Source organism: Lithobates pipiens, unplaced genomic scaffold (genome assembly GCF_037356315.1).
Source record: "Lithobates pipiens isolate NorthernLeopardFrog02 unplaced genomic scaffold, aLitPip1_a1.2 Scaffold_8, whole genome shotgun sequence".
NCBI classification, from domain to species: domain Eukaryota; kingdom Metazoa; phylum Chordata; class Amphibia; order Anura; family Ranidae; genus Lithobates; species Lithobates pipiens.
Window position 1 is genome coordinate 503,239,982 of NW_027507903.1, and position 14,385 is coordinate 503,254,366.

The window sequence follows — 14,385 nt, forward strand, 5'->3', positions numbered from 1 at the left end:
GTTCGCATATCGCAGTGCGATCTGCAAACTCGGATCGCATGGTGTGAACACCCATGCGATCCGATTCTGCTGCGGGCCAAAAAAAGGGTCCCGTGCGAATTTGCGGCGGGTGCGGCGAATGGCTGAACTCGAATCGCACAGAGATCGGATGTGATTTGCACTGCAGTGCGGTGCGAATCACATCCGTTCTCATAAACCGCTGCAATGTGAACCCAGCCTTAGTGACACTGGCGACGGGGGGTGATCACGGGGTTAAACCTTTATTGGGGGGGTTAGGGGGGTACCTTATAACTAAAGGGGGCTAACCCTAACTGCCCTAACAGTTATTAGTCACAAATGACACCCGCCGGGTGATCAGGGGGTTAAACCTTTATTAGGTAATAAATGGCGGGTGCCCTGAAACTATAAAAAAATAACTAACCAACCAGCGTCACCTGTAACAGTTATATGGTGATCACTGGTGAAAGGGTTAACTAGGGGGCAATCAGGGGGCTTTATGCGGTAGTATATGGGGGTCCCTGGCGCTATAAAAAGCTGCGGCGAACCTAAATACCTACCTGCCTAACTAGCGTCACCTGTGACACTAATACGGCGATCAGAAAAATGATCGCTTATTAGGCTGGGTTCACACTGGAGCGATGCGGAAACGCCGCGAATCCGCGGCGGGTTCCCGCATCGCATGCCTCCCGGCGGCAGTTCACACTGCCCTATGCGAACTGCTGGGAGTGTCAGTGAAATGTTACTGACACCCCCAGATCAGTTCGCATATCGCAGTGCGATCTGCAAACTCGGATCGCATGGTGTGAACACCCATGCGATCCGATTCTGCTGCGGGCCAAAAAAAGGGTCCCGTGCGAATTTGCGGCGGGTGCGGCGGGTGTGGCGGGTGCGGCGGGTGCGGCGAATGGCTGAACTCGAATCGCACAGAGATCGGATGTGATTTGCACTGCAGTGCGGTGCGAATCACATTCGTTCTCATAAACCGCTGCAATGTGAACCCAGCCTTAGTGACACTGGCGACGGGGGGTGATCACGGGGTTAAACCTTTATTGGGGGGGTTAGGGGGGTACATTAGAACTAAAGGGGGCTAACTCTAACTGCCCTAACAGTTATTACAGTCACAAATGACACCAATGCAAAAAAAAAAAAAAAAAAAATGACATTGGTGTCACTGTGACTGGGGGGCAGGGGTAATTGGGGGGGTGATCGGGGGGTAAAGGGGGGGTGTGAGTGTGCCTGGCATGTTCTACTGTGTGTGTGAGTGTTGGTGCAACTTACTGATCCGTTCTCCTCCGTGTCGGAACGAAAAATACCGACACGGAGGAGAGAATACATCACTTCCTCTCCTGTGTTTACATTACAGGAGAGGAAGTGATGTCACCGGGGATTTCTATTCGTCGGGAGCGATCGCGAGGGGGTGGCCATGAATGAATGGCCGTCCCCTCGTCCGGGATCGCTCCCGTACGAATTCCGACCGCCGCAGGCACCGGGCGGGGGCCCGATCGGGCCCCCGACCCGCGGGAGGCAAGGGACGTACATGTATGTCCTTATGCCTGCCCGTGCCATTGTACCGACGTACATCGGCGTGCGGCGGTCGGCAACTGGTTAAGATGATGGCACACAAACAATTCTAATTGATTGCGCCTTTTTTGAACACATCCATTAAACATTCCCAGGGACCGGAGAAAAAGTAAGTAAGCGAGTTAATGGCTGGTCAAACCTCCTTAGGCAGAAATAACTTTAAGCAAGCATTCAGGAGGTATTTTGACCATTCCTCTTTACAAAACTGCTTCAGCTCAGACACATTTTATAGGATGTCTGGAGTGAATGGATCTTATAAGGTCATTCCACTGAATCTTTATGGGGTTAAGGTCTGGGCCACTCCAAAAGGCACATATTCTTATGCCGCGTACACACGTAGGGTACTATCCGACGAACTTAGTCTGGCGGACTTCCCGCCAGACTGTCCGTCGGACTTTCCCAACAGGCTACTTGCCCACACACGGCACTTTTTCAGCGGACTAATATGGCGTACTAAGTCTGCCGTACTATCCGCCCTACTTTTGAAATGAACGGACTCGCCCACACACGCGGAGGAAGGTCCGCTCATTTTGAGCACGTCTCCAGGTAGGCGGGGCCCGCGAAGGAGACGTCGCTGGCCCCGCCACCTGGTATGGACTTAAAGGGGAAAACCAACGCCGGAAAAAAAAATCGGCGTGGGGGGTCCCCCTAGGTCCATATCAGACCCTTGTCCGAGCATGCTACCCGGCCGGCCAGGAAAGGGGGGGGACGAGCGAGTGCCCCCCTCCTGAGCCGTACCAGGCCGCGTGCCCTCAACATGGGGGGTGCCTTGGGGAAGGGGGGGCCGCGCGGCCCCCCCACCCCAAAGCACCTTGTCCCCATGTTGATGAGGACAAGGGCCTCTTCCCGACAACCCTGGCCGTTGGTTGTCGGGGTCTGCGGGCGAGGGGCTTATCGGAATCCCATGTTGAGGGCATGCGGCCTGGTACGGTTTAGGAGGGGGGGGGGGCGCTCGCTTGTCCCCCCCTTTCCTGGTCGGCCGGGTAGCGTGCTCGAACAAGGGTCTGATATGGACCTAGGGGGACCCCATGCCGATTTTTTGGGGCGTTGGGGTTCCCCTTTAAGTCCATACCAGGTAGCGGGGCCAGCGACGTCTCCTTCGCGGGCCCCGTCTACCTAGAGACCCGCTCGAAATGAGCGGACTTTTCTCCGGGCGGGAAAAGTCCGCTCATTTCAAAAGTACGGCGGACTGGCATACACACGGCCGGATTGTCCGCTGAAATGCGAGTCCAGCGGAAAGATTGGAGTGCAAAACTACTTTCTAAGTCCGCCGTACTTTCGGGTCAAAAAAGTATTCTGGAGGCTACACACGGGGGGATTGTCTGGCGGACTTGAGTTTGCCAAACTTTTCCACCCGCTTGTTTGATCGTGTGTACGCGCCATTAGGGTCATTGCCCTGCTGCATCACCCAGCTTCTAGCAAGCTTCAGCTGGTGGACAGCCACCCTGACATTATCCTGTAGGATATTTTGGTAAACTTGGGAGTTCATTTTTGCCTTGATGATAGCAGGTGGTCCATGCCCAGAGGCAGAGAAGTAATGCCAAATCATGATGTTCCCTCCTCTATACTTCACTGTTGGGATGATGTTTTGATGTGGATAAGCCATGCCTATTTTTTGCGCCATACATGGTGTGAAGTATTCCTACCGAACAATTCAACTTTTGTTTTATTAGTCCACAAAAAATATCTCAGTAGCATTTTGGTTTTACCAAGGGGCTCTTTGGCAAACTTCAATGTTTTTTTCTTTTAGAGCAGCGGTTTCCTCCATGGTGTTCTGCCTCAGACATCCTGCCTGTTCAAAGCCTGTTTGCCAGTTCCAATGATGTCTTCAAACTTTTAGCTGTTACTTGTGGGTTCTTCTTTATCTCATGGAGGATTCTGCATTGTGCCGTGGGAGTCATATTAGCTGGGTGCCCAATTCTAAGAAAGGTATCCATAGGACTAATCCCATCTCTATCCTTTTCCAGCCTTATGTAGGTCAACTACTTTTGACCATATGTCTTCAGAAAACTCAATTTTTGTGAGACATGGTTCACATCAGCTGATGCTTCTTTTGAACAGCATTCTTAAAATGTTTGAGCGTCCTTTAATCACTTTTATCAATCAAACTAGCTCTAAACCACACCTCCAAACTCACATCATTAATTGGACTCCAGGTGTACAAACTGTGGACTTCAATTATCATTTGTTGAAGTAATTAATCAGTTCACTTTTTCCTCCAGCACTGTGAATGTTTAATAAGTGTGTTGAATAAAGATACTGTGTTTGTCTACTGTTGGGACTTCTTTTTTTCCCCTCTGTTTTCACCTGGTGATCTGGCCAGTAACACGCCTTCTATTTTACGACAGTCACACATGGATTGAAATTGCTGCTGAACCGGCCGAGATTAAATCCATGTATGGGCAGGCAAACCTACCAAGACATAGCCGTCAACCTAAGGCCGGGCAAGGAGAGCATTAATCAGAGAAGCGGCAAAGAAGCCCATGGTAACTCTGGAAGAGCTGCAGAGAGCCACGGGTCAGGTGGGAGAATTTGTCCACAGGACAACTATTAGTAGTGTACTCCACAAATCTGGCCTTTATGGACGAGTGGCACGAAGAAAGCCATTGTTGAAAGAAAGCCATAAGAAGTCCTGTTTGCAATAAGTCATGTGGGGGACACAGCAAATATGCAAAAGAAGGTGCTCCGGTCCAATTTAACTTTTTGGCCTAAAAGCAAAAACTATATGTGTAGCAGAAAACGAACACTGCACATCACCCTGAACACACCATCCCCACCGTTAAACATGGTGGTGGCAGCTTCATGTTGTGGGGATGCTTTTCTTTAGCAGGGACAGGAAAGCTGGTCAGAGTTGATGGGAAGATGGATGAAGCCAAATACAGGGCAATCTTAGAAGAAAACCTGAAACTGGGTGAAGGTTCACCTTCCAGCAGGACAACAAGCCTAAACATATAGCCAGAGCTACAATGGAATGGTTTAGATCAAAGCATATTCATGTGTTAGTATGGCCCAGTCAAAACCCAGACCTAAATCCAATTGAGAATCTGTGGCAATAAATGAAAATTGCTGTTCACAGACGCTCTCCATCCAATCTGAGCTTAAGCTATTTTGCAAAGAAGATTGGGAAAGAATTTCCCTCTCTAGATGTGCAAAGCTGGTAGAGACATACCCAAAAAGACTTGCATCTGTAATTTCAGCAAAAAGGTGGTTCCACAAAGTATTGAATCAGGGGGGCTGAATACAAGTGCACATCACACTTTTCACATATTTATTTTGTAAAAAAAATGTGAAAACCATTTATCATTTTTCTTCCACTTCACAATTATGTGCCACTTTTTGTTGGTCTATCACATAAAATACCAATAAAACATATTTACGTTTTCGGTTGCAACATTACAAAATGTGGAAAATGTCAACGGGGTATGAATACTTTTTCAAGGCACTGTAGGAATGAATAGATTAAGGGCAGGTGTGCCTGTAGAGAGTCCACCCCTCCCTAAAGGCATAGGGACACACATGAAGCTCAGCAAAGTACAGTGGCAGCAAAGGCATCCAGTGCGTCCCTGCATCCAATTCAAGCGACTGTACAAAAAAAGTGGCAATAGCTTCCACGTGCACCTTGCTGCAAAAGCCAGTTATGGGTTGGTTTTGTTCAGTTGGTTGAACTGGATGGGGAGACGCACTGGATGCCTTCGCCGCCATTGTGCTTTTGCTAGGTGTCCCATGTGTCCCTGTGCCTTTAAGGAGGGGTGGGCTCCCTCCAGGCACACCTGCCCATTCTTAAAAGTGCTCCTACTATGGAGGCTCTGGAAATTTAGAGTTAGGACCGCAGTATATACAGAGGTCCATTGATGCGAGCTTAAGCATATATTTGCAAATGTGTGCAAATAAATCTCTCTGTTTTTAACAAACTATTAAACAGGGTCAATTTAGCTGTTCTGCAGGTTGGCAAGTGTGCTGGGAAAACTTTTGTTTGTTTGTTGTGATAAGAATTACATGTTCACCTCAAGAACGTCCCAGTTTAACAAAAGGGTGGTGATATAAGAGTTTTTATTCATTCATGATGTCATGCATACGGATTACTATACGTGCAAGCAGTGCTATTATTTTATATAACTTGGGAATATTATGAGTGATGTGCATTTATTGGCAACCAGGGTTCACAGCCGGGCAGGCTGAGGGGCTCCAATGTGCTTGCGTCATACAGAGAAAACTAGATTTTCAGTTTCTTCATTGACTGGTAGAAGCCAGGAGACTTCATAGGACAACCAGCATATTGATTTTGTAGGTGTTCATATGGCTTTTGTTAAGAGAGCTGACTAGTGATTAGGGCTCTACCTGGGAGTGAGTGGAGATCTCTGCCCAGAAGTCAGGATGTGGGCCAGTGCAGCAGGGACCAGTGAGATGTACGGAGTGTGCATGTGAGCATAGAGTTGGTGGGTGAAGACTTGGATTGAAAGGGAGCAGCTATTCGCCTACACCAGGTTATTTTCAAAATAATAATAAAGAATGGATTTCAAATGCCGTATTTATTGGTGTATAACACACACCCCTAGTTTAGAAGGGAATTTTAAGGAAAATAACTTACATTTAAATGCCCATCAATACAGACTTATCAGTGTCCATCTGCAGCCTTGTCCATCATTGTAGAATGATCAGTGTCCAGCTGCAGCCTTGCCCAGTCTCATTGCATCCTTGCCCAGTCTCACTGCAGCATTGCCCAGCCTTGCCCAGCCTTGCCCTGTCTCATTGCAGTCTGATTGTTTTTAAAATTAGCGCCACCGAGATACACATAGCTGAGTGTATTTTGTACTCGGCTAGGCTCGGCACCGCTCGCAGTCCTGCCCATTGGCTCCTATGATGGACATAACACAGGTCCAATGGCGGGACTGGGCGGGACTGCGAGTGGAGCCGAGCCTACCCGAATACACAATACACTCGTTTATGTGTAACTCGGCGGCACTCACTCTTCTCCTCCTCACAGTCAGCGGAGGCTCGGCGGGGAACGGCGTATAACACGCACCAATGATTTTCCCCTGATTTTAGGGGGAAAAAAGTGCATGTTATATGCTGATGAATACGGTATATATTTGTATGAAGATTTAAAATAGGTTATTGATAATACATTTTTACTTTTTCTTGGTATCCCAAAGGCTGTTATTTTTTTATTTATTTTTTGAACATGTGACCAGCAGCAGAGGACTAGAAGGTCCTCTTGCTTACGTTTCCATGCAGACAGGCTGGGAAAGATCTGGGTCATGTCACAGCTGTATATCAATTAGAAAAAATGTACTTAGATTTTTTTAAATAAAAATAATTACAGTGCCATCATTCATATACAGAAATAGAAGGGACAGTGTAAATTAGACCTTATGTGTTTATCACTTTAAGTACTGTACTATAGTACTTAAAATGTCTCACCCAATTTGGTTTCTTGGTGTAGTTTCTACAGATAAGGTACACCCTTAAATGGAGGACTGTCTTGGTATTCATAATTACCTATGACATCCTTACAGAACATTAGCCAGTAGAGCAAAAGTCTCCTTACCCTTTGCAGGCTGCTGGGTTTAGGAACACTGTTGCCTTTTTCACTGCTGTGTTTGGATATATCACCTGGTCTCCAAAAACCTAATTGAGAGGAAATTGATAAGGTTAAAATATACACCCCCTACACTCCTGTTGCAATATGCACCTTTATTAGTTCTCAACATGAGCTCAGGCTTAGAACACAAATGTTGCAGCACTAGTACGTTTCAGAGAAAGCATGCAGCCAGTGAAGTCCAAACTCTCATATACATATATGCTCTAGGTCCTTTATAGATAAAGAACTTCTAATATACTGTACACTAAACCCCTCATCATTACTAAGAGTCCCAAACACAAAGGATACCTTACTATCAATTTTGCCCACAATTTTAGGCGCATTTCAAATGTAACAATTCTTAATGGGAACCTGTCTGACAGCTACTACAATTGTTTGTGATGGTGAAGATCACAAGGCTGACATTCTGACCCTTGCTTTACTATTTAGAGAGAGTTTCAGACTTAGAATAAGCACGTTTCTTCTAAACTGTCTGTACACTAGAGATATACATACTTCTTCCAAGTCAATGGCTCACTAGGTAGAGAAGCAACAAATGTAGACTACAAACCAAGAGTTTCCAACTTTAACACTGTCACTTTCTGCCAAAATTTAAAGTGTCTGCAGATAAAGTGAAAAAAATGTGTCACCTGGTGCAAAAATTATGTTTAAAAAAAATAAAATAAAAATAAAATCTGCTGCAGTTAAAAATTCTCTACCATTGGTTAGAGGGAAATTGATATTATGTAAAAATGTAACCACGCTTATCATAAAGTGCTTAACAATATTACCACTAAAAACAGTATCGGCGAAATGTGCACAAACATCAAAACTGTATAACTCTATAGTGCAAATTATTAAATTTTTAAGTGCAAAATTGCAAAGCTATAAAAACTGCAGGACACAGATTTTTAACAATATTTCTGAAAGTTCACTTCACAATTATATCATTTAAATCTCATGTGCGTAGTGCACTCACAATTTAGGTGCCTTTAGACTGTAGAATGTAGCTGTGGTTTGCAGTACGTAGGAAGAGCAAGACCACTTTCCATCAGAATAGGTGAAAACATCAGAAATATTAAGATACCATAGTATCTCAAACAATTTTAGGAACATTCATAATAGAAATCCACAACATTTTAAATTTTATGCCATAGACAAAGTAGATCGAAATTGGAGGAATTCCAATCTGCGTAGAGAAATATCACAAAATGAAACTTATTGGATTTTTAAATTAAATACTATGAAACCAAATGATGGGTTAAACGTGGAACTCAATATTAATTGCTTCATAGGCGGATTATTAATAATTTTTGGTTTAGTTTTATTTATTTTCATTATTTTTATTTCATTTTTAAGTTTATTTTTATCTATTTTTTATTCTCTCTTTTTATTTTATTTATTTTCATTGTTATACTTTTCTTTATTTTTATTTAATTATTGTGAATTCACCTATTTTAATATATTTTTCCATGTGCCAACATTGATATTTACTTTATAATATTTTATATAGATTATGGTTAATAGGGAAAATATTCTATATTGTATTATTTTCTTGGTGCAGTAAAATGTATATAATTGCAGTATTTATATATAGTGATTAGTTAGGAGAGGGATTTTAAAAGTGTATTTGTCCATAAAGTGCAAGAATGTAAAGTCCTTCCAGCTGTTGTTTCTTGGGTGCCAAAACATGTTTAAATAAAGCAAGGATCAAATACAAACAGGTACGTTTGGGAGCGAGTAGTTAGGTTTCCCATGTGTAAATATAACAACACAGTCTGAAATTGGCAGTAACTAAAATGGTGGAAGATATACTGCCGACATAGGAATATCAACAGCAAAACGATGATGCATTTCTGGTTTCCTCTAGTGATTTGATTAGCTGAATGATTTGCATTAAGGACGTAAATACTAAAACAAAGATGGCGTACCCAGCTTCCTGATGATGTATGTATGTATGCAAAAGGCATAGAGGTTTCGGGGTAATCACTGACATCACTTCCTGTCCCAACCCGTACCAGACCGAGGCTTGGAATGCACGCCGATCCTGGGAGACGAAGCGGCGGATCTAACCCAAAAAATACACTGCTGGAATGACTCAGTGCCTGTTCAATTGGTGATGTTTACCTTGTTGGTTTAAATACATTTTACAAAAGCAAATTGCGCAATGATGGCTACTTTCTTCTTATGAGATATCAAGATTTAAGGAGTAACTAGTAGCAATCTGGCTGGAGAAATGCCCGGAAAGTGGAGTGGTTATCCCAATATGAACCAAAGGCAAAGTTTTTTCTAGGCTCTGGTGAGTGACCATTTCAGAAGGTAGTGGTGATGCACGAAGTGGTGAAAAGGCTTCTAAAATAGCACGGATGTGATTCTGAGCACACTACGCACATGAGATTTAAATGATATAATTGTGAAGTGGACTTTGGGAAATATTGTCCTGCAGTTTTTATAACTTTGAAATTTTGCACTTGATAATTCAATACTTTTCACTATAACTTTGCACTATAGAGTTATACAGTTTTGATGTTTGTGCACATTTCACCGACACCGAGTGGTAATATTGTTAAGCACTTTATGATTAGCGCAGTTACATTTTTAAATAATATCAGTGCCTGCAGATAGCCTACCCCTCAGGCATGTAAACTTACCCAATCATGCTTCCTCACCTCCATGCTACTGAAATATCCCAGGCTGTCCACGTTCTGGTGGTAGAGCCTTGTTTATCCCAAGAATTTATGTGTTTATAATGCATCACTTACATCTACCATTTTTAGCATATACCATTTTTAGCATATAGAAGTGAAAAGGTATGTAATAATAAACCTTGCCTATTAAAGATAACCTCTAGAGCAGGGGTCTCAAACCTGCGGCCCTCCAGCTGTTGCAAAACTACAAGTCCCATCATGCTTTTGCCTGTGGTAGTCATGCTTATAACTGTTAGCCTTGCAATGCCTCATGGGACTTGTAGTTTTGCAACAGCTGGAGGGCCACCAGTTTGAGATCCCTGCTCTAGACAGATTTAATGTTACTTAGTCTCAGCCTCTTGCAGTCCATATACAGCAGTGCTCACACTAATGCCACGTACACACGATCGGAATTCTGGCCAGAAAAAGACAGATGAGAGCTTTTCATCGGAAAATGCGACCCTGTGTATGCTCCATCGGAATTTAGCTGTCCAAATTTCAGCCAGCCAAAAATTGATAGCATGTTCTCAATTCCTAACTTTCTATCGGTAATTCCGATCGTGTGTATGCAATTGCGACAGGCCAAAAATCACGTATGCTCAGATTCAACTACGAGACGGAAGCTATTGGCTACTGGCCATTGAACTTCCTTTTTCTAGTCCCGTCATAAGTGTTCTACGTCACCACGTTATAAACAATTGGAATTTGGTGTGACCGTGTGTAGGCAAGACAGCTTGAGCGGAATTCTGTCGGGAAAACCATAAGAGCTTTTCTGACGAGAATTCCGATCGTGTGTACGCGGCATTAGAGAAGGAGAAGCAGCTTGAGGAGCCAACATCAGTTGTACTGCAGTGCTCATATACTACCAAGAAATGTTGATGGAACACAGCAGTGACTAAGATCAGTTGATGCCGCCGCCATGTTTCCCAGGCACTACTGAGAGAAGGAAAAACAGCAACCTACCCTGACCACTAAGAACCTAGAAGCGACTTGTAAAATGTCACTTCTGGTTTCTGTGCTCCATTCATTTCAACGGAGGGCAGTTGATACATCAGGGGTCTAAGACCCTTGATGTCTCATTAAAGAGAAACTGCCATGCCATCCCCATGCACTTATGACTTTTTGTGCCCGATAAACCATTGTGCTAATATTGTGTGAATTACAAAATTTCAAATGGTCACTAATCTCTTCTCCAGGGCCTCTAAGTTCAGAAAATATATATTGTTTGAGGTTTTCAGTAACCTTCAGGCCTCAAAAAATATTTTTTAAATGTGTGCAAAACACGCAATTAGGTCTCTGGCAGTAAAAGGGTTAATCAAACACTGTAGTACAGGCAAAGTGTTACAAAAGTTGTGTGTAAAGAGGCAGAGAAATAACAAAGGCTGTTTTAAAAACGATCCTGTAATGTAAACATATTGAAAATATATGGCTGCAGAACTTACCTGCGCTTCTTGGCAGGCTGCCCTCCTCAGCAAGTTATCACTGCCATGAGAAACCAAAGAAGAAAGGGAAAGAGACAGAAAATTAGCAGTACATACAGATTTATGGCTTTCATTAACAGCCTGACCGCAGTTCAATGAGATTCAAAAAGCAAAAACCTGTGGCTACATGGATGCAGATTGTCTGTTTAAGGGACCAATAAAGATGTCTACTGAAGGAATACGGCGACTCAAAGAAACAGCAGCAAAAGAATAACATTGCTTTTAGCAACCAATCAAATGTCTGCCTTTATGTGACTATTTCATTGCCAACCATAGATCACATCCGACAACGCAGCTCCCAGCAATATTTCAAAAGGTTTCCACCGGGAACAAGGCATATTTAATAAGGCTGTACAGTCAAAACAGGACAAGACATCTGATAAATATTTGCCAAATGTATTATCTCATTGAATGGCTTTAGTGTCATAGCTGTCAATAAAATAGTGGAATATAAAGCTAACATTTAAGCTCAGCCAAAAGTTTTTCTTTCTAATTTTTTGATGTTTTGTATAAAGCATTAGAATCCCTGTTAAGTGTTTGCTGACATCCGAAAAGCTGAAATTTCCCCTCACTTCCATTGATTTTACAAGACCAGAAACAAGGGAAAATCTACACCATGGACACTTTGTCACCGTGACAGTAAGTAAAGGGAAATCTTTCTAAATGAGAACTAAAAACATGACAGTGGTTAGGTGAGCGATTTATAATGAATCACAACACAACAGCCATTTCCATGGATAGCAAACTTAACGGGTATAAAAAAAAATATGCATAAGGCCAGTCAAGAGTTAAAATAAGTTTATAGCGTTAATTGGCCAGCAGATTGTGTTGTTCTGCTGACAGTTTCCAGCCCCAGGTGACAACAGTCATATTATATATCAGACACAAATGAACCCCCCCACCCACCTCCTACAACAAATAGCACTGCAGAGATTTGGAATAATGAGAGCCAAGATGGGACAATTATGGTGTAGAAAAAAAAGCATGCAATTCTGAATGAATTGACTGGTGGCGTTCTTGTTTATGCAGGTACCTCTCAATGAAATTACGCAGCTGTCTCCAGCCAGCGGGAAGGAACCGCTACACACTTATTACTGCCTGGAAGCAACTCCGAGTCCCCCTCTCCTCTCAACAATCGGTGATGGCAGCTGCAAAGAGTGCTGGGGGTTATTTAATTTGGAATAGCTCTACCCTTCCATGCACATACACAGCCTGCTCACTGAAGGAAAACACTGCGGAATCTAAAATACAAGTAACTCAGATGGAGGGAAGCCTGGAAGGAAAATCCGTTTTCCGATTGTGGGGGAAAAAAACAACAACAATATTACATTTTGCAGGACATTAAAGCCCAACTCCAGCTGAGGGGTTGAATTAGCCATCAGCTTCTTATGTCTCCCCCTTCACGTGTTAAAGCAAATCGGTACTCAGACTGGGAGAGGACTGGGTAGTACTAGCTGTCACAGAACTATCAGCTTTTAACATGGTCTTGGTGTGTCCCTCCTCTGATTTGGGAGGAGGGAAGGAGATGACTATATGGTGGTGCCAGCATCGCCTGGTGCACATGACATAACCGAGAGCATACATACATCACGCCAGAGGTGACATCGTCATGACCTGGTAATGATGAGGAATGCAGATTTTTTTTCCCCTCCTAATTGGGCAACTGTTGGAACCCTCAGAGATGTGGAGTAATAAATACATGCAATTGATTACTTAGGGAGTGTTGTCCAGCTATGGATTCCCCCCCCACTTTTTTGGGATATATATAGAGCCTTCTTTGGACACACATTTGTGCTTTCCAACACCCAGAGCTGCCGCCATACTATCTGAGGTTGTACTTGGCGGCCCCCAGGCAGTTATACTGGACAAATCTTTATTTTATGGTGATATAATGGACAGAAGGGTGAATCGCAGTAGCTACTACATGGGAATATTGTGTCCTGTTTTCTTTGTTATGGTTGTTTACTGTTTATAGTGAGGGGACCCTCCTGGGAAATCTTTTGGCATTTTCCTTTCCCTTCTGCATTGTCTCTATATCACCTCAACTTGCACTGACTAAGCAGTCCATACAAAGGTACAGTAGATATCTTTTATAAGATGAGAGAATGCCAAATATAAGCATGGACTCAAGTGTATACTACAGGAGGATAGGATGTGATTTCCAGTTCTACTGCTTTCTGTTGTTTACAGTGTATAGTGGGGGACCTCTCTGGTATTTCTACTCATGTCCCTGCTTCCTATGGGCTTGGGTGGCCCCTGGCGGAAAGACTGATGTTATATGGACCTTTGTTTTTAACTTATATGACTGGCCTATGTAAAAATCTTGTATCCTCAATGTAAGTGTTATTGCATAATAGCACCAATATCTGAATTTAGTTTGTTTCACATTATACGCACAATGCTATGTATTATTTGGATGTAATATTGCGGATCTATATATTGCAGATATCCATCACTCTAATCCCTGAAGAAGAGTTTATTCAAATGCATTGGGTCATCCACACAGCTGCAATATAACATGCAAGATCTGTTGTTATCAATGAGGAATATAGTGTTGAAATTTATGAAATGCATATAATAATACAGTAATAAGAGGATATAGTATGTCAGTCTAAAAAAAAATAGATTTTATACATTATCAGTCTGTATGGATATTAGTTCATTTTTGTATGTGTCTTGGAAGTTCCTCCTGATGATGTGGCCGCTGATCCCGCTTTGTATGGGATGGCTTTGGGAGTGCCCACCCACATTGTAGCACTGGCAAGGAGAGGAACAGATTGCATTGTTTGAGGTGTGGTGGCATGACTAATTATAAAGAAGCAAGAACAGCAGGCTTAGGGAACCCTTGGTCTGAAGAAGTGGAGAGGAGGCTCGCAGAGCCATGGATTACATATTCTTCAGCATTAAACAAAATATGAACGTTGAATTTCAGGTTTAGCCATTTTTGCACAGTTACATTGTTCCAACTTAGACCAATATACCTATGCATGCGCCATACATGGTTGATCCCTGTGGAAGCTGGAAATCACTGTAGCAGGAACTGATATTAGCGTTA

At 43.2% G+C, this 14,385-nt stretch overlaps 1 protein-coding gene across 2 annotated transcripts in view; it reads right to left on the reverse strand.

The window, feature by feature from the left end:
• The window catches only part of AGK (acylglycerol kinase), a 157,164-nt gene that overhangs the window by 104,150 nt on the left and 38,629 nt on the right, over positions 1-14,385 (reverse strand). For both annotated transcript variants that reach the window (XM_077469255.1, XM_077469256.1), the window contains 2 exons: positions 11,292-11,331; positions 7,130-7,209 (listed from right to left, as the gene is read on the reverse strand). In XM_077469255.1, coding sequence (XP_077325381.1) covers positions 7,130-7,209; positions 11,292-11,331 — 120 coding nt within the window. The remainder of the gene's footprint in view (positions 1-7,129; positions 7,210-11,291; positions 11,332-14,385) is intronic.